General features: G+C 51.0%; 1 protein-coding gene across 3 annotated transcripts in view; it reads left to right on the plus strand.

Moving 5' to 3' along the window:
• The window catches only part of BRINP2 (BMP/retinoic acid inducible neural specific 2), a 58,207-nt gene that overhangs the window by 23,952 nt on the left and 13,788 nt on the right, over positions 1-20,467 (plus strand). For 2 of the 3 annotated variants that reach the window (XM_038414739.2, XM_043490679.1), the window contains exons 2-4: positions 1,291-1,618; positions 16,164-16,354; positions 17,800-17,996. In XM_038414739.2, the coding sequence (XP_038270667.1) occupies positions 1,365-1,618; positions 16,164-16,354; positions 17,800-17,996 (642 nt within the window). In that variant the 5' untranslated portion in view covers positions 1,291-1,364. The remainder of the gene's footprint in view (positions 1-1,290; positions 1,619-16,163; positions 16,355-17,799; positions 17,997-20,467) is intronic. The other variant, XM_043490680.1, reaches the window with a different exon arrangement.

Raw genomic sequence — 20,467 nt, forward strand, 5'->3', positions numbered from 1 at the left:
TAAATGGAAGCTGTGCTTTGCAGAGCTCTGACCTTGGTTGGAAGATCTGATACATGTGATACATGTTTCTTCAACAGTTTATTGGTTTGTTTGGTTTTCTGGCTGTCTGGGTTTTTTTTGTTTGTTTGTCTAGTTGATTTGGCAGTCAGGACTGCGATGCTGACAGATTGTTCCCCTTGCTGTTACTGAGCATTTCATTTCCTCAGCAGTAAGAACCCTGGAGCAAAGGATTAAGCTGGGCACAGTAGGTTTGTGCAGAGCGAGCACATACTAGATAGTGGCTTTTGGGACTGTGCATCCCATCCAGAGCACGAGTCCACTCCTCTGTGTGCATGGCAGGTCCAGTCAGTGGGTAGGAGCATCCATGCAGCAAAGGAGGGAGGATTGGGAAGGGTGCCACAAAATTAAGGAGCAAGGTAGCAGCTGGGCTTGTTTGGGATACAGTGATGCTAAAGGGAACTGGTCCCCAAGCAAGTAGCTATGACTCCTCAGGGTTGGACGCACACCCTGAGAAGAGATGCTAGGTCTCAGATTCTAAATCCATGGAAGCCCATTGATATCTCCACTGGAGCTACCCCAAGAAGTCACATCCATAGTGACATGCTGCAAAAATGCCTTGTGGCGGGATGGACAAGGAGCTACTTTTGGGCCAGGCTCATCTTGGAAGGTCACCATCAGCAGGGGGCCTGGAGGAGAACGGCAAACGTTTCCTAGATACGATGCTGCCATTTTGCCAAATGGCAGGGCATTTAATGAATTGGATGAAACTGGGGGGTGTGGCATGCCTGACACCCTCTGGAATCTGTCAAAGTGGTATTGCATTTTGCAGCTTTGTCCCCAAACCCCATGAATTGTCCTGGAGCCCTGCACCTTCTCTCTTTGTGTCTCTCTACACCACCCACATCACCATCCCACAGCTGAGACCCGGGGCGCTCTGGTCAGCAGCCACAGCTCAAAGCCAGAACAGGTCATGGAGAAGGAATTTCCCCTACTCACGGGAGCTGCTTCTTCCAGATCCAGCTAAGCTGGTGGGACAGTATGGGGCAAGCCTGTCTTGATATTGCCTATGTGGTAGCTGTTCTGGTAAGAGAGGACTTTGGAATCCAGCACCAAACACACTGACAAGTGCCAAAGTCAGGGTAGAACAAACAGCCACCGATGGGTTTCGGACCTAGGTATGAGCTGCTATGCGTTTCTCCCCAGTACCCAGCATAACAGCACATAAGCTACCAGTGGGTTCTCTGCCTGTCGGTCTCTCTCACTAATGCCCTTCCCCTCATGCCGTTGCAGCGCTGGAGGCCCTGAGGAGCACCAAGGGGGAGAGAGTGGCGAGAGAATGAAGAAGCCAACTGCGCAGGAGAAGCATGAGGTGGCAGCAGTCTGAAGGGCTCCGGCTGATGGTCCCATGGGCATCGGTCCTGAGTCTGTGCTGCTGGGGGTTGGTAGCGGCCACCGCTGCCAGCCCAGTGCCTGACCAGCATGCCGCCTCCTCCTCCCCTGGCCAGGCGTCGCTGGACTGGCTGCTCACCAACCGGGGACCATTTCACCGAGCTCAGGAATACACCGACTTCGCCGAGCGCTACCGGCAGGGTTTCACCACCAGGTACAGGATCTACAGGTGAGAAGGGGAGCTGGTGTTCCTTCCCTAGGGGCCTGTCTCTCTACGGGGCGAGGTGAACACGCGGGGAGAGGAGGGGAGAAAAGAGAGACCAGGGCGGGGAAGGCAAATATGACAAGCTAGCACAGGGGTGGCCAACCTGTGGCTCCGGAGCCACATGCGGCTCTTCAGAAATTAATATGCGGCTCCTTGTATAGGCACCAACTCCGGGGCTGGAGCTACAGGTGCCAACTTTCCAATGTGCTGGGGTTGCTCACTGCTCAACCACTGGCTCTGCCACAGGCCCTGCCCCCACTCCACCCCTTCCAGCCCCTTCCCCTGAGTCTGCCGTGCCCTCTGCTCCTCCCCCTCCTCCCCAGAGCCTCCTACACACCACGAAACAGCTGATCTGATCGGGAGGTGTGGGGAGGAGGGGAAGGCACTGATCGGTGGGGCTGCTGGTGGGTGGGAGGCACTGGGAGTGTGGGTGGGAGCTGATGGAGGGCTGCTGATGTATTACTGTGGCTCTTTGGCAAAGTACGTTGGTAAATTCTGGCTCCTTCTCAGGCTCAGGATGGCCACCCCTGAGCTAGCGTGTGTGTGTGCATTGCTGTCCTCTAGTGGAATATAACAGATCTGCTCAGATAGGAGTGCCTTTTACCTCTTAATTCCCACATAAGCCCCCATGGGGTGACTCTCCTCCCGTTCCCCTCCCATGAACTGGGTGACTGCAAACACATCCTGGCAAATCCTCAGGAGCCACTGTCCCAACTCTGCTGCTTTGATGCACATTTGTACGTTACCACTGGGGATAATGCAAGAGGCTCACCCAATGTGAGCCAAATTCTGCCCTTCTCAATGACACACACACGTCTGCAAGTGGTGTTTGGCCCTGGGTTTGCAGTTTAAATAGAAAGGATCAAATTCATTAAAGCCAGGGCTGGATTAGGCCCAAGGAGTTTCCAAATCAAGTACACCCAACCTTTGCTAAACTCCCTGCATTACTCCACTGACCACCCTGGGGCTTCAGCTGGCTGAGAGGCGGAACTAGTTAACAAAGAAATATTGTCATGCATAATTGAACCCCTTTTGTCTAAATAACTGAACAAAGCCATTTGGGGATGCTAGATCCCAGGGTGGGTTTTTAGGTATTGTGTTTGTTCATTTACTCACAGAGTCACTAACTTGGGCAAATCCTGTCCCAGTCAGACATGAGCTTTTAAGCCAGGCTGTGCGACCCACAGTGCAAGCCAGTCCCCGTCCTGGGGTGCATCGGGTCTGGGATGGTGAGGCCCTGATCTCAGTTGCAGCCTCTAGCCTCTCTTGTACTAGAAATAAATAACGCTAAACAGGCCAGATTCTCAGATCTTCCGTCCTTGGGTGCTGCTCAGGGGATGCCAAGGGAGCAGAAACCGCCCTCCAGGCTTTCTCGGGGATATCCCTAGTAGTGCAGAAGGCATGTCAATGTAAAGGTGGAAGGAAGCAGCAAGTGGAGTGACCAATGTGCCTAGTCCTTTGGCAGTTTCCAGCTCCATGTGATCCCTGTGGGGCCATAGCTGGCTGGTGCAGTTTGATGCTGCTCTAAACTGTCTGAGTCCAGGGGTAGAGATTCAGGAAACTGTAACTGGTCACATCTGGCTCCCAAAAGCCCTCTGCCTCCCCCTCTCCACTGTACTCAGCATAATCTGGGCCAGCAAGTGCAAATCAGTGAGGCTTCAGTGACATTCACCTCACAAGCTGGCACAGAGCTGATCCTAGAGCAGGAGCAGCATGAATTCTGATGGGTGCAGTAGCGAGCCAGGCCTTGGAATCCAGAGCAGGCAGCTCAGTGCACAAGCAGGTTGAACCAAAGCTAAATGTGATTGAGAAAGGAAAAAAAACCAGGCAGGCAAATAACCCTGCGATGCCGTCAGACCTTACTGCGATTTCAGAGAGCGCTGGGATAGACATGCTATTTATAGGCCATCCTGGTTGCATATGTAGAGCAAACAGGGACAGGTTCTTCACGGAGCTTATGTCAGAGAGGGCCTGTGGCGCTGAGTCTTGCAGGAGCAAATTTGGCAGCGTGATGAGCTTTGATAAAGGTCTGGATCATTTTATAGGCAGCAATAACAGTGATAGCTCTAACAACACCACTTTCCATTTCTCTGGCCTGGCCATCTGAGCATTCCTGAGTGCTTTGCCAGCTCCCAGAATGCAACCTTTCAACGCCCTTGTGCGCAGCAGGGAAAGGCTGTTAGCATGTCATTCTCACAGCGATGGGCCTGGGTGGGTGCTTGGCACAATGGCGTGCACTGAGGGGCAGCGTGGAGCTGTATTACCTCAGGGAGAGATTGTGGCTTGGGAAAGTACAGCCCTTCCCCCAACTTGGGGTTTCAGCCTGGGATAGGGTGACCAGACAGCAAATCTGAAAAATCGGGACAAGGGGTGGGGGGTAATAGAAGCCTATATAAGAAAAAGCCCCCAAAATCGGGACTGTCCCTATAAAATTGGAACATCTGGTCACCCTAGCCCCAAAGCTAAATGCATGAGAGGTTCTCCTTCCTCTGTCCTGAGCACAGGGGCGGCAATCCTTCCTGACCCTTGCATGGTGGACACAAGGCAGGGGAAAGATGGCTCCTTGCTCCAGTCTAGCCTTGGGTCAGTGACTAGGAAAAGGCTGCCCCATTCTGTCCGAGTGAACCCCAGGTGGCTCACAGGATTCCTCCACGAGAGAAAGAAGAGACAAGGCATCTTCACCTGCCGCCGCACACAAAGGGTTAATTTCTACACCCTTTCAGAAGAGCAGGTTCTAGAGAGGAGGCAGGTTGCCAAAACAGTGATAGTCTATGAGGTGCAGAGAGAGGCTCTGCTAGGGGCGGGGATAGGGAGGAGAAAAGAAAAGATGACTATTTGAAGGCAATCAACATCTTGCTCTTGGCATCGGGAAAACTCCGCTTTAATCTGCCACGGCTGTCACTGCAGTGCCAGAGGCGTTTGGGTGACAGAAGTGGGGAAAGGAGCTGCTTGTTAGCACCAGTGTACAGAGGGTAGGGGACACAGGGCTGGGTGGCTATTGGAGAGGAGATTGCTCCCTGGGAAAGCATAAGCACAAAATTGTTGGGAAGTGAAATCTGGGTGGTGTTTTGTGTGCCTGTCCGGTCACCCGCTGGAAGCTCAGCTGGATTCCCCATTGGCACAGGGAAACCCTGACTTCTTCACATCAGGGGTGAAATGGACTTGGCCTGTACATCACTTTTAGCCCGGCTTAAGTCCTCAGGCTTCAGTGGTGCCTAGACATTGTGCTGGTCTCCTGCACAGGGGGTCGTGGATTTCACCCTTAAATAGCTCTTCTGAGGATTTATTTTCTTGCCTGGTTCAGCCACGGCTCGTCCCAGACATCTGCAGTAAATGGACAGGAGTGTTGGGAAGCACATGGACTTGGGGGTAATGGAACTGACTCCCCCCGCCCCAGCCCTCAGGCAGACTGTGGTAAGTGGCAACCCAAAGTCATAACCCCAGGAACAATGTGGTGGCCTATGGGAAAGGACTCCAGTGGGTCTTCGTTTAGTTCTGAACCAGCAGGAGTCTGTGTCACAAACCCCGGGCGACCCTCACAATGGGAGTAGCACAGAATCCATGGAGACCAATCTAATCTACCCCCTCCTCCCTAGAGGTACTGTATAGAGATTGGCTAGCACTTCAAAGGTAAATTCCCTGAAGATTTCACCCACGCTGAGCATGCGTCAACCTGGGGCCGAGCAAGACTTTTGCTGCAATTGCAGCTCTGGGCTGCCACAGGCTAGGCCTGGCCAGAATGGGCACTGGAACCGAGGGCAGGAATCTTGGCTCCCCTGTGCTCTCTGTGACCTCCCTGCTGGGCTTAGCCCCCATGGCAGAGGCAGCTGCCTGGTTCAAATACAGAGGGGACAAGAGGCAGACCTGAGGGAGTAGATTGGGACCAGGAGCCTTGGGAGGAGACTGGGACTAGAGGGGAGGGGAAATGTGACTGGCAGTTGGGGTGGGGGTGGGGGCAGGCTTGGAATGGCTAGGCACAGAAACTGGAGTGGGAGCCAGGAAAGAATGGAGCTGAGGAAGGAAATGAGGGAGAGACTGGGGACCAGCGGGTGTGAGGGGGAACTGAGATCAGATGATGAGCTGGGTCAGAGAGCCACTGGGGACAGGGAAGGTGAGCAGGTTGGCAGGGGCTGACTGGAGGCTAAAGCCAGAGGAGAGAGACAGTCTGGATGAAGAGTTGGGATAGGTGGACTCGGACTGGCTGGGCAAGGAGACTGGGACTGGGATGAGAGGCCTGAGAGTGGAGACTGGGACTAGCGATGTGGGGCAAACTGAACTGGAATCAGGAGCCAGGAGTGGGGAAGAAACAGGACTGGGACAGGGACAGATTGGAGGGAACGGTACAGAACAGTCAAGTTTGAGGAAGTGTGGAAACATGCAGAAAAGACTGTGCCCACTGGAGCACACACCCCTCCAGAGCCTGGAATGGAACCCAAGATTCCTGAACCATATCATTCCTCCGCTGTCAGCAAATAGCTGTGAAACCCACTGGCAAGTTGTCCCATCCCCCTCTTCTAGTGCTGGTCCAGAAAGATGCTAATAATACTGCTATCCACCTACTACTACTACAGTTCCTCCATCAGCTCCAGCGGCAGAGATCTATGTGGGGGAGCGAAGGGTTCCAACCCTGCAGATTCCTGGATTCCAAGACCAGAAAGGAACACTGGGATCTTCTAGTCTGACCCCCTGTGTAACAGGCCAGAGAAGTTCCCCCCAAACAATTCCGAGAGCAGAGCTTTTAGCAAAACATCCAAAGACCTAAAGATGTCCAGTGATGGAGCATCCACCATTACCCCTCAGAAGTTGTTTCAGGGCTTAATTACCCTCACTATTAAAAATACACACATTTCCAGTCTGAATTTGTCTAGCTTCCACTTCTTGTTATCCCTTTCTCTGCGCAATTGAAGAGCCCAGTAGCCAATATTTGTTCACCAGGCTGGTACTTATGCACTGTGATCAAGTCATCCTTTAACCTTCTCTTTGTTAAGCTAAATAGATTGAGCTCTTTGAGTCTGTCACTGTAAGGCATGTTTTCTAATCCTCTAATCGTTCTCATGGCTTTTCTCTGAATCCTCTCCGATTTATCAACGTCCTTCTTGATTTGTGGACACTAGAACTGGACACAGGATTCCAGCAGTGGTCGCACCAGTGCCAAAGACAGGGGTAAAATAACCTCTCTACTCCTACTTGTGATTCCTGTTTATGCATCCAAAGATCGCATTAGCCCTTTTCACCACAGCCTTGCACCGGGAGCTCATGTTCAGCTGATTATCCACCATCACCCCCAAATCTTTTTCAGAGTCACTGCTTCCCAGGGTAGAGTGCCCTATCCTTGTATGTATGTTTGTATGGCCTACCTTTTTTGTTCCTAGATGTACAGATTTACATTTACTGCGTCAAAATAACTCATATTGTTTGCTTGCACCCAGCTTACCAAGCGATCCAGAGCACTCTGTATCAGTGACCTGTCCTCTTCATTATTTACCACTCCCCCAATTTTTGGGTCATCTGCAAATTTTATCAGTGATTATTTTATGTTTTCTTCCAAGTCATTGATGAAAATGTTGGGGCCAAGAACTGATCCCCAGAGGATCTCATTAGAAACACACCCGCTTGATGATGATTCAGCATATAAAGTTATATTTGAGATCTATCAGTTAGCCAGTTTTTAATCCATTCAAAGTATGCCATATTTATTTGGTCCCATTCTAGTTTTGTAATCAAAATGTTGTGTGGTATCAAGTCAAACACCTTACAGAAGTCTAAGTATATTGCATCAACACTATTATCTTGATCAACTGAATGCATAATCCCATCAAAAAAATATATCCAGATTAGTTTGACAGGATCTATTTTCCACAAACCCATGTTGATTGGCGTTATTTATATTACCCTCCTTTAGTTCTTTATTAATTGAGTCTCATATTAGCCACTCCATTATTTTATGTGGGCGTGATGTCAGACTGCAATGAATCATATGGGGTGTCAATATGATGCCATGTGACAGAATTTCTTTGTTCAGTTTGCTTTTTTAAAAACCCATTAAATCACACACATTAAAAATGGCATAGGTTGCAAAGTCAAATACTCAAAAGTTAGGAAATTCCAGAATTAAGTTTGGTGTGTAACCTTAATTTGGCACCCTTGTGCATATGCATTATGATACCATTGTTAATTACAGGATCACATACAATTTTCTTCCACAAAATCCTTGCCTCATTTGGTACGTGGCATGGATCTGCTCTGGAGACTAATCAGGCTGTATAATGAAGGAGGCTGTTGCCTGTAGGACCTTGCCTCATTTGTCACAATTGGGAATGGGTGTAGTGAAGGAGGCAGGGGATTACAAGAAGAGAAAGAATGGTCTCATGGCTAAAGCAGTCAAATGCTGCCCTGGAGAACTGAATTCTATGCCTGCCTCTGCCACAGAGATTCTGTGTGATGCTGGGCAAGTCACCTAAACACAGCTTTTCACAGAGGGCCACTAATTGTGTGTTCCTCATTTTCTGGATGCCTGAATTGAGATCCTGTGATCTGATTTGCAGAAGCACTGAGTATGCACCGCTGCAACTGAAGTCAATGGGAGCTGCGCTTTAAACACATAATGTACTATAAATAATACTAAGTTCTCTAAAAAAACTGGGCCCTAGGTGTCTCTAAAATTAGTGGTTATTTTTTACTTTTATCTCTGTGCGCTCCTAATCTGGAAAATGGAGATAATACTCTTATATCTCACAGGGGTATTGTGACGATGAATTAATATTTGTGAAGCACTCCTATACTGTAGTGACAAGCACCACAGAGAAGCCCATGAGGAAATTAATAATTGTATCTTCAGACAGGGTTGGAATAGTGTGCTGTAAATAAGACCTGGGGCCAGCCATTGAACAATGAGGAGAAAACAAAATATTGGCTAGCTGTTCCTTCAGTGAGCGCTGTCCAGCCTGTGCACTGAAGGAGACAGAACTCCAGGGGGAAAAATAGTATGTGATCACAGAATTAAAGACTGTATCATACAGCATACGCACAAGGGGGGCAAATTAAGGTGATACAAGCAACCTTAATTCTAGCATTTCCTAACTTTTGAACACTTGACTTTGCAACCTTAATAATGTTCTTTTAATGGAGGTTTTTTGTGGTGTAGTAATTATTTATATTGCAATAGACACAGACCAGGACCCCATTGTTGTAGGCAAGGTATAATACAATGTATTATATTATATGTAGCATTTTACATGCATGTAAATATCATTGGCCCAGGGGCTTTTTTTGAAGTTTTCCATTTTTCAGGACAACCCCAAATCCAAACATGTCCACATTTTCATTTTCCCCTTTATTTCCCTCTTTTTCTCTCCCCTTTTTAGTGGCAAAATGAAAAAGAGAGCAAAAAACAGAAAAAAAACACCCCCAGTTCCCAAAAACTGGAGGAAAAAGTGAAAAATTTTGAGATCAAAATAATTTTTAATACAGAGTTTCACAAAATAGTTCAAAGACATGAAAACCTTTTGAAACCATTGGAAGAAAAATTGTTTAGAAAATTTTGAAAACACTCATGGAAAAAAAACCTCTCTTTTTTCAACCAGCTCTTGCATTAGCCATGAATGAGCAGAGTGGCCTGGGGAACTATTAATTGAAGGTCATCTCTAGCTGGGGAGGCATGTACTGGAAACAATGAGAATTCCAGTTAGAGGGGGGCGATGACACAAGTTGTTTTTGCTGATTAACAATACCCTAGCCTCGAACCTCAGGCCGCTATTCAGATAGGCACTGATGGGCTTTTTCCTCTCCCCCCCCACCCCTTTGCTCACTGTTCTCTTCCTTCTCCCATCCACCCACAATTAGATGCATCTGATGTTTCTAGCCAGCAGAAAACTTAGGGCTGGAATAGCAGGGGTCATGATGGAAGCACTTTGGCAGAGCTGCGTGCGTGGGAATCTTGCACATTGCTTGCCTAAAACTCTGCCTTCCTCTAATCAGTGCTGTCAGTTTCTCACTTTAATGAGTATCAGAATGCACCTAATTATCTCTAAAAGACTATATGGGGTTTTTCTGTACAAAAGCCTAACAGCCAGGGAGGTGGGTTTTGAAAGGCAGAGAAAAGCAGAGATTCTCGTACAAGGCCCTTTTTGACAACAAACAAAGCAGCTGCTGCCAGTGCTGTGATCAGCTTCTTGTTATGAATCCTGGTGCCTTCAAGGGATTGATTTTCACCACCACCACCCTGGCCTCCATGCTGCTGCTGTGGGACCCAGAGGTCTCCGGAGAAAATGCTGGTGACGAAGGTGGGACAGGAAGAAAGAACCCCACATGCATTAAGGCAACCGTTGTCTCTCAGCTCCTCTGAGGCATGTAATCAGCTAGCAGCCCTTTGGATTTGTTTTGATAGCACAACAGCTAAACTCATGGTAAGCTAATCCACCTCCACCTGACAAAGCCTTCTGCACTTGGATCTAAACAGCCTCTCTGAAAAGGACCTGCCATGGCACTGGGGCTTCGCGCTGTTGTTTGCCGGGTGGAGCCCAGTGTTCAGGTTTGCTGTCGGTCCCCTGTGAATCGAGTGTGGGGGAAGCTTGTGGGGCACATGCTAAGCTAGCACATGGCCACAAACTGGAATAGCAGGGAGTGCTGATTAAGTCACATTGGGGAGCAGGAAGAGCAGGCACTGCTAAATGTCAGGGCTGAGGTGCCTCGGGGGAGCAGGGCAATGCTCAGGTTGGCACAGCCAGAGGTGAGGCAGAGCTGGGTGGGCACTGGAAGAGCCAGTGCCCTGCTGCGGAACAGGACCTAGGGGCATTGATCTATGGGGGCCCAGCACTGATGTATGGGGGGGCTTTGCTGATGAGGATGGGACCCTGACCGTAGGGTGTAACAGGTTTGTCAGAATAAAGCTTCTCTCCCTCCTAAGACCTCACACATGCTGACATAGGAGCAAGACCTCAAGGCCAAAACCCAGCCCCTCTGACAGGGGCCCAGTCCATACCACTAACCATCCAACAAAGGCCAAGGGCCTAGCCCACGACCTCTGATGACAGGAGCGTCTGCCCCTCCGACCCATCAGCCAGAGTAAAGGAGGTTTTGTTTGAGGTGAGGAAATGGGGCCAGGAGGTTTCTTCCCCCCAGGTCAAAGCAGAGGGATGCGATTCCAGAGAGACAGGTACCCCAGGCAAGGGCCATAAGGCTTCTACCAAAACGTGGGCCCCACACTTGTGGCTGGAAGAGGACGGATCTCAAACAGTCAGAAGCAGGGGATAGTGTGGGATAAATAGGGCCTATCGCCAAACACCAGTCCCTGCTCTTTCTCCCAGCTCCCAATACGCAGACCCTTTGGTCTTCTTCCCTCAGCCCCTGGACAGACTCTTCTTCTCCGTCCTTCCTGGCTGGGGTGCTCTCCCACCCACCCCCTTCCTCGCTTCCCAGCATGTCACCCCCCCGCATAGTCTTCACCCCTCTCACTGTTCAGCTGTGCCCCTTAGAGGAGCTGGGCCCACAGCCCAAAGGTGGTGATGGAAAGGAACAAGTGACTGAAATGAAAAAAAAAGCACCGAACCTGAGCCTCCATTCTCCCTCTGGGATGGGAGCAGCCCTAGGCTGTCGGTGGTGGAAATTCCTAGGCCAGGCCAATTGTGAAGAGGGCAGGCATGCTTGGCTGCTCAGGGCTTTGCAGTCTCACAGCTGCAACTCCAAGTGCTTGTCTGCTCTCTGACATGGCTGTTGCACTGCCCATTTAACCTAATAAAAACCCACATGGGGTGCCATCATTGGAGCGATGGTAGATACTCTGGCTGGCTGCTCCCCCCAGCCTCCCCTCCATTTCTCCCAATCACCCTTCATTAAACCGGCTGAAAGCCACAGCCTGATTTTAATTAGAGAAAAATTGCAAAGATTAGAATGAAATTGGCCAATCATTGTTTACGGGGCCATTGTTTGGGAACACAGCGGGCTGGTAAATTGCCTCCATGCCGGGCTTGCAGTGAGTGCAGACGGTTCCAGGGATGTGGGAGTCCTGCTAAACAGGGCTTGGCCTGTACCATATGACACATTTTTCAGGCTGCAGATGTTGAGATGTTACTTACCAAATTACCCAATACCAGCACATGCTGCCAACCTCCTTCCCCCTAGTAGTGCCCCTCAATATGGAGAGGGGGCGCAATGCTTGGCAAAGCGTGGGTATAAACCCCTGTGCACTAGCAGGGTTTTTGACAGGGTAATAGCTGAGTAGGAAGGATGATCTAGGGGATAGGGCACTGAGCTGGGACCCAGGAGATCTGGAGTTAATCCCTAGCTCAGCCATAGACTGCCTGCTTGACTTTGGGCAAGTTACTTTGTGTTTCTCAGTGCCTCAGTTCTTCGTTTGTAAAACAGGGGTAATACAGCCCTTCCAGGGTGCTATGTACCGAGAGGTTATGCGTTTGAGTTCCATTGGTCAAACTCTAGTTTCCTTTCCTATCCCCCTCCATTCCCAGAATTCCCACCTCCAGGAGACGGCATAGCTGAGCAGATTCTCACACTGTGTGGCAAAGCATCAGATCGGGCCTTCCCTTCCACCCCATTCCTGCAACAGCCTTGTCTGGGGATAGCAGCGAAGGTGGCAGCCTCACACTGCTTTGAGAGCTCTGGGCGGTGGGGCTGTGTACACCTGTAGAGGGTATTCCTGAGGACCCCTGCTGGCTTCTGTCCTACTCTCATTCATAAGCAGACCCAGACGGGTCAGTGGGAGTTTTGCCTGTAGTTTCAATAGGAGCAGTGTCAGGCACTGATTTTGTAGCTCTGTTTCTATGTTAGAGACAACACTGTATTTACAGGGTAATAACATTTTAAACCTCAGTCCCCTTAGCTCAGGCATGCCCAGGGAACGGCCGTGTCCTATAGTCCATTGTTCAGTATCTTAGATGTGGAGGGGCAGAGTGCCAGGGCAAATGATTTTAACAGGCCAGAGTCCCAGCCTTCCGAATCCTTTTTATTCAGTCTCCATGTACAATTATATTTACATGTAAGTACATTAGCATACCAGGGACTGAGTCTCCTCTCACCTACAGCTGTGTCAATCAGGACAATGAAGTCAATGGTGTAAACCGGAGGAAAATCAGGCCCATGATGTTACATGTGGTATAAGATCTGTTCCTATAACTGAATGGTGCCATAGTGATTCAGACTATTTATGATTAATTTATTAATATTACACATAGCATTAACACATACTGGCTTGCTATTATAACTAATGGCTCTGGGATTACCTAGGTTTGTTTATAACTTCAATTTTTAACTGATATACTTAGCAAGCAGTATGGTCTAGTGGGTAGACCTGGGTTCTAGTTCCTGGCTCTGCCATTGACCGGCTGAGTGTCATAGAATATCAGGATTGGAAGGGACCTCATCTAGTCCAACTCCCTGCTCAAAGCAGGACCAATCCCCAATTTTTGCCCTGATGCCTAAATGGCCCCCTCAAGGATTGAGCTCACAACCCTGGGTTTAGCAGGCTAATGCTCAAACCACTGAGCTATCCCTCCCTCCCCTTTGGGCAAGACACTTCATCTAGTTCTCCTTTCACCCCTTGTCTACTTAGGCTGCAAGATCTAAGGTGCAGGCACTCCCTTGCCATGTATGTACAGTGCATAGCACACTGGGGCCCTGATCTCATGCTACCATAATACTGATCATCATGCGCCTTTTTTGAGTGCTAATACAAAACCATCAGGAGTCTTTTCTTTGATTTCAGCGGGCTTTGGCTCGGGCTCTCTGAAACCATCTGCAGGGTGGGAATTTCACTTGGAGAACAATGATCAGCTCCTAGTTTGTCTTGTGGGTGGAATCCATCAGCCAGCAGTCCACACCTGTCTGTCACTGGAGAGGCAAGGAGGAAGCAAGCCGCATAGCTGTGTGCATGCGTTTTTCATTTCTGAACTTCAGCAAATGTTCCAGCAGATTAGATGCAGCCCTCTGGCAAGATGTCAGTGGAGCAAGCCTGAAGTTTTGGCATCTCTGCCTTAGCTCTGAGTATCGGTCTGTATAGCTAATCTTGGAAACATTTCCAGCGCCTTGCCCACCAGGAATAGCTGATACACACAGCTGCATAGCAGAGCAAAGGTTTCAGCTGCAGAATTCCCAGATGGGATCACTGTGCTGTCAGCCGAGTCCACATAGCACTTCTAGCCTGGCCACACTACCTACAGACGTGTTGCACCATTGGCTGGTGAGCATTCTCACATGCACGCCATTCCACCCATCAACCATTTGAGACTGGGGATATGTCCCCCTCAGTATTCACTGGGCTGCGGTGTGGGGAAATGCCTATGATAGCCTACGAGTTAATCTGTTTAGATCAAATGGTGGTAAATGCCTCCTTCAAATAGTCATCTGCTGCATGCAGATCACATCTGGTATTATGACAGCAGGACAATTACCCAGAGAAAACGCTACTCAAAGGGGCTCTCCCACGCAGGCTGTGGTAGCTACCTAGCTGGAAGTCAACTGTTGCTTCCAGTATGGATTGGCCTTTTTACCAATGGACTCGCTGGTTCGAATTTGGCTTACACGTGAAAAGACTTTGGATGCCCCAGCAGCAGGGGATGGGTAGATTCATAGACTGGAAAACCAGAAGGGATCATTGCAATCATCTGGTCCAACCTCCTGCATCACCCAGGCCAGTGAACATCACCCAGTGATCCCCACTTCAGGTCCTTAACATGTGGTGGAACCAGTGCATATCCTAGAGGAGGGCATCCATGCAGTCTCATGCTAACACTGCAAAGCTGGAGCATCCCTTGGGAAGATTAGCTGTGGTTCATCATCGTCACTGTGCCTTACTCCCAGCCTAAATTTGTTTCATTTCAACTTCTTGCCATGCCTTGGTCTTTGAAATAGCAGCTATGCATGCAGCTTCCATCCATTCTCTCTCACCCCCACCTCCTTTGAACTGAGCTGGAATTGTTTCCATTCCAGTCTCTCCTCTCAGCTGCCAGAGCAGAGTTATTGATCATATGAGGGGTGCATTGGAGGGAGCTAGACCTGTTAGATATAGTCTGTTACTGCTAGTTATGAGAGAGTCTGGCTAAATCCCTAATCTATTCAGTTCTCTGTGGGCGTACTTAACCAGGTGATATTGCAATATCCCTATCCCAGTTCCCTCCAAAGGAGATGTTTCCAGCACACATGTGGGACTTGTCATATATACATGGATTTGTATTGCGCTGTGTGCCAGTGGGGGCTCATGTACTCCACAACAAAGGCAGCCAGCATGCCTGTAGGACAGAGCATAGAGGGAGCTGGGCTTTGCCTGGCTTCATGGATGAAGAGAAAGCAACTGAGATAATGTGAGGTGGTAGCTGAGGGAGAGGGAGGCTGGCCTTGTGGTTACAGCCCTGGACTGGAATGCAGGAGATTTGGGTCCATTTCCCTGCTCTACCACGGACTCCCTTTGTGACCCTGGGCTCTGTGCCTCGGTTTCCCATCAGTACAGTGTGTAACAGGGTGGCACCCCACCTCTCAGAAGTATCCGCTGACTATGTTTGTCTGCCCCTCTTTCAGTCTGTGGTGACCCCTCCAGCCGAGTCTCACACAGTGTATATGGAACACAACTCAAACAGAGCCCTTCTGGGGTATCAGTGCAACAAAGCCTTTTAGTGCTTCTGGCCCTGGGAGGGAGCCATGCCCGCAGGGCCTCCTCTGTGGAGACTCTTCTCCTGCTCTGGTCTGTTCTGGACCCAGCTGTGCCTCTTAACAATTCAGATCCCCTTTTGGGGTTTAATCACTGTCCAATTGTAGGTCACTTCCCCAGTAGCCTATGGGGGAGGCTCAGGCCCGCCCACCACTCCGAGTCCCCACCCAGGGACCCTAAGAGTCACAGCCACATGCCACCATGTCCCTTTAACAACCACTTTCAGTACTCTGGGCCACTTCCCTGCAGCCCCAGCCTTCACCAAAGCTTCACCCCTACCTCGGCCAGCCAGCAGCTCTTTCTCGCTCCGCAAGGCCCTGCCCACAGTGCGCTGTCCGTGGTGCTGCAGTTCCCTTTGGCCAGCCAGGAGCACCACGTGCACTCCTCTGGCTGTAAGCAGCAACTGAGTCTGGGCTGCACTGCAGCTCCTTTTATACTAGCCTGCAACCCTGTGAATGGCTAGCCACGATTGGCTACATCCCACACAGCCTCTCTATACTTGGAGGACCCCTCTACTATACTCTCCTGGGACGGGTATGGGAGGACCCTAATCCAGCCCGTCACAAGTGGGGATGAGAATCCTGTCTGGTCTATTAGAGCGTGAGCTCTTGTGGGTAGAGCCCGTTTCACTAGGTGCCTGTTACAGTGCCTAGTACAACGGGCCCTGATCTTGCTTGGGTCTCCTCGGATCTACCTTCACCCCCCACCCAATGGAAAGCAGTGCAGTGACCAGTACATACTACAGCCTTCGTGACTGTGATGGGGATTTATGTTCTCGCCTGTTTCCCCACCATCCCCTCCCGCTCACCTGGATACTGGAGTTTATGGCTGCTTTTCCTTGGCTTCTTTTTCCAGAGAGTTTGCCCGCTGGAAGGTGAATAACTTGGCCTTGGAAAGGAAAGATTTCTTCAGCTTGCCACTGCCCTTGGCCCCCGAATTCATCCGGAACATCCGCATCCTGGGACGAAGGCCCAACCTGCAACAGATTACGGAAAACCTGATTAAAAAATACGGGACGCATTTCCTGCTCTCCGCCACTCTGGGAGGTAAGTGCCCGCTGTGCCAAAGTTATGCTCCTGGGGCTAGATCCTCAGCTGGTACAAATTGGCATTGATGTCAGTGACGCTAACTCCATTTCCACCAGCTGAGGATCTGGCCCAAGCAAGATGGCCTTTACTTTTCCTGCCTTACTTATGTAGCAGCATCAAGATGTGAACATGGTCTGCCCGGTTCTGGGGATGCTGCTTGCTCACGGAACCACTGTTGCTGGCTCAGCAGCAGAAGTGACGACTAGCCAAGATCTTCCAAAGTGGCTAGTGATTTTGGGGTCCCAACCTGAGAACCCTGAAAAGAGCCTCTTTTTCGGAGGGCGGATGTGCTGCACTTCCTGAGAATCAGGCCCCTTTCCGGCGTCTCAGGTTGGGTCCCTCAAACCACTAATCACGTTGGAAAATCGTGGCTGCTGTTAGTTTGGTGGGGCCCATAAAAACAGCAAGTAGTGTTTGTCAAGGAGAGCAGCAGAGAGAGGAGGTGGGTTTTAAAAGAGCCGCATGGATGTTTTCGATGTCTGGGAGCAGCTCGGAGCAACGGGGTACAAGCAGCAGCAGAATAAGCCCTAAATATGAGGGCTCCAATAAGCATGGGGACTCTTTACTGAGTGACCATGGGGCTGGGAGCAGACAGACATTTCCACTTAGCCTAGCTAACACCTACAGCTGGTTTCAGCACTGCCAGGCCTGCAGAGGGTCAGGCATGATGTGCTCCATCTCCGAATGGAGCAGGAGAGTCTCCTATGACTCAATCGCAGTCCTCTGGCCAAGCATCGCTGGGCCCCTCAAAGGAATGCCCCTGATGCTCCGCAAGCACTGGGTTGCTTAGCATTGGGGAGCGAGGCCTGGAGCACAGCTCAGGGCTCTGATGTGGACATGAGGGATGCAGGAGAGATGGAGGGAAGAAGTGGAATGGGTTGTATTTGTGTGCTAGCCTCTCGTGTTCTGCCCTGCAAATGGGCTGCTGTGCCAGGGCCAAGGCAGTAAAAGATAAGATGCGATGGCCCTTTAATAAGGGAGACCGGTTCTATAAATCCACCCACAGGGACGTGTCCCCAGGCAGAGAAGGGCCGATGTGATGGAGAGATGGCCTCCAATGGTGCCCTCCCGTCTGCCTGTAAGAACCAGTTGGGATTCCTGGAGGTCTCCGTGTGATTGAGCCTCCTAGTTGGGCACTGGCGAGCAGACCAGGGAGTGTCAATGTCTCAGAGCTGGCTCAGGAGGTGGGGGCTGTGACGCTGCTTGGGCGACCCTGCGAGAGGCCTTGTGGGGCAGACATACCCAGCAGCCCATCCTTCAGGCTTGTATTGCTCTGAGGGATGGCCTGCCCAGATTGGCGGCAGGGAGGCGGGCTCTGGCTCCATACCTGCCCATGGATGACTGATGGTGAAGCAGAGTTGAGCGTCCCCGGAGCACACTGACCGGCTCGTGTGCCTGTGCAGGAGAAGAGTCCCTGACTATTTTTGTGGACAAGCGCAAGCTGAGCTGGAAGGCGGAAGCGGTCGGGACGGGAGGGGGCGGGAACAGCTCCACCATCTCCCTGGAGACCCTGCACCAGCTGGCCGCCTCGTACTTCATTGACCGGGAAAGCACGCTGCGCAGGCTCCACCACATCCAGATAGCCACAGCCGCCATCAAGGTAATACCGCCACTGAGCATGGAGCAGGAGGCCCCAGGACGGGGGAGGAGGGAAGAGATCCCATGTTTCCAGACTCCCACTGCACTGCCTTATGCACTGAGCCATTGGCACAGGGTGGTCCCTCCTCAAATGCCCCTCCTGTGGTAGGCTGCAGCATGATATGTGCTCCTGCCTCAGTTTCCCCTTAGTCCAGCAGTAAAGAGAGACAGACTGTCTCACTGTCCAATTCAGAGACTCACCTCTAGGCATAACTTGTACACATAAAATAGTGCATAAAACATTCATGATAAAACAGTTCTCCCAGTTCCTACAGGAACACATATCGAGATACAGGGATTTCTCCAGATCCCTCTCTGGGGACAACGCTTCCAGGTCACCCACCCGTGAGTCCCCCAGCACTCCTTTCCTGGTCCCTCTCTCTACCCTTGTTCCAGGGCCCCTCTCTCCCAGCCAGCCACCTGTCTCCTGAATCTTCTACTTTGAACACAGCTCAGTCCTTTTCAGCCTCCCGGCACTGGCTCTCCAGCTCAGGAAGGGCAGCAGGCTAATCCTTCCACTGGCCTCCTAGCATTTCCTCCCTATTCCCAGGGAGGACACACATCATTTTCTTCTCTCTGCAGCTTCCCTGTCTCCCCCAGAAAGCTCTCACCTGCTACCGCCTGAGGCTGTCTTTATAAGGGTCCAGCTGCCTTCTTTTAACCCCTGTTGGGCAGCTGCTAATCAGTCACAGGTGCACTGGACTCTGTTCCCTCTCACAGGGCCTAGTCATGCTGTGACAGCCACTCCCTCACAAGGCATTGGCCTCTGGCTGAGAAAACTTGAGTTCAGTGGCTGCTTCTGCTACAGAATGTGTGTGACCTCGAGCAAGTTGCTTCTGTTCCCCTCTCTCACGCAAGGCCAGTAGCGCACTTCCGTGGTCTGGCCTGTAAGGGGCTGTCTCTTGCTCTGTGTTTGTACAGTGCCTGGCACAATATTCATAAAGAATAATCAAATATCTGGGCAGGGAGCCTTCACCGAACCCTCCAAGTGATGTATCTTGTTCTGACCATCTCTACCCCTTAGCAAGCTGATGTATTGCTTTCACCTTGTTCCCTATGTTGAGGTCCGTATGGGTTCCTGTGGCTTAGCCCCCTGGGTATCATATGTGGCTGAGAACAATCCATCAGTAAATAAAATACAAGCTTCATCATAAGAGCCAGCCACGAAACCCACCATTCAGTATCCCACCCCTCCGCTCCAAATGCCTACCATTAAACTGCCCCACCAGGCGTCCATTCGCAGCACGGACCAACACGGCATTCTTATGCCGCGGTCTGCAGCCAGTGTTCTGTCATCAGAGTGGGGGGCTCAGGGAAACGGCTGGTGTCCAGACTCACAGGGCAACATTGGCCAGAGTTGTGAAAAGCTCCCCTCCACGGCTCCGCCAGTGCACCTCAGCCCTGACCTGCAGCTCACTACTGGTCCAGTGCTGGGCCTCCACACCCTGCTCTGTTGTGGGTAGGGAAGCCAAGTCAATCTCCTCGTGTGGTTGGAGACTGGGCTGGGAGGCTCCAATGTAAACCCTTCCTGAGCTCTGATGTTCATGCCATAGGTGGGGAGAGCTCGCTGTGGAAGGGGGAGAGGGCAGAAATGGTGAGTGGTCAAAGGAATAAAACAGTGCTCCAGTTCATATGAAATAGAAGGAACATGGGAAGAGGCCAGAAGAGCGGTGAGGTCCCCTTGCGAAATCCCAGCCCACGTGGCCTCAGGCGGCAGGGTGACCTTGGAAAGCAAACGTCAGGGCCGTCCCTCCTGAGGAGGGCTGAGGAGTTGCTGCTCTCGCGCTGGCATTGCTCTGCCACCTCTGTGCCTTTCCTCTGAAAGTGCCACGCCGGCTCCCAGCCGGAGCTGCTGTGTACAGACCAGGCAAAGCTCTCCTTGTGGTGGGTCATATAGGAGGGGGCTCAGCCTCCACCCTGGTCTGTTTCCCTGACAATGGGAGGCCAACCATGCACCTCCTCCTTCCCCTCCACGTAGAACCCACCATAAGTGTATTTCCTCTCACCCACCAGCCGCTGACAGCGTGGCCCAGAGGATGCGGCCTGAGCTGGGGAGTCAGGAGATCTTCTTACGAATCTGGGCTGTGCCACTGAGTTACTTGGGGCAAATCTCTACTCTCTGAGTTCCTTCTGTAAAACAGAGCTGTGCTTTGAGATCTCTGGGCAGGCTGTTCTCATCTTGGCCTTTGGGGATCACCTTGTGACTGTTGGATCTGACCTCCCTCTGCTCTTTGAAGCCCTCTGTGTTAATTTGATTGAACTGAGTGGATCTAACGAGATTGATGAGCATAGAGCAGGTGTGCCACATACAGTCGGGGAGGGGAAGGGGATCTCCTGGTCCCTGTTCTCCCCACCCCTGCCCCGATCCTGCACTTGGGATGCAAATTGTGGCTGGTTGAAGCCGGGTCCCTGCCCCGGGCTCTCCTCCCACAG

Source organism: Dermochelys coriacea, chromosome 8, assembly GCF_009764565.3.
Source record: "Dermochelys coriacea isolate rDerCor1 chromosome 8, rDerCor1.pri.v4, whole genome shotgun sequence".
In the NCBI taxonomy this organism is placed as follows: domain Eukaryota; kingdom Metazoa; phylum Chordata; order Testudines; family Dermochelyidae; genus Dermochelys; species Dermochelys coriacea.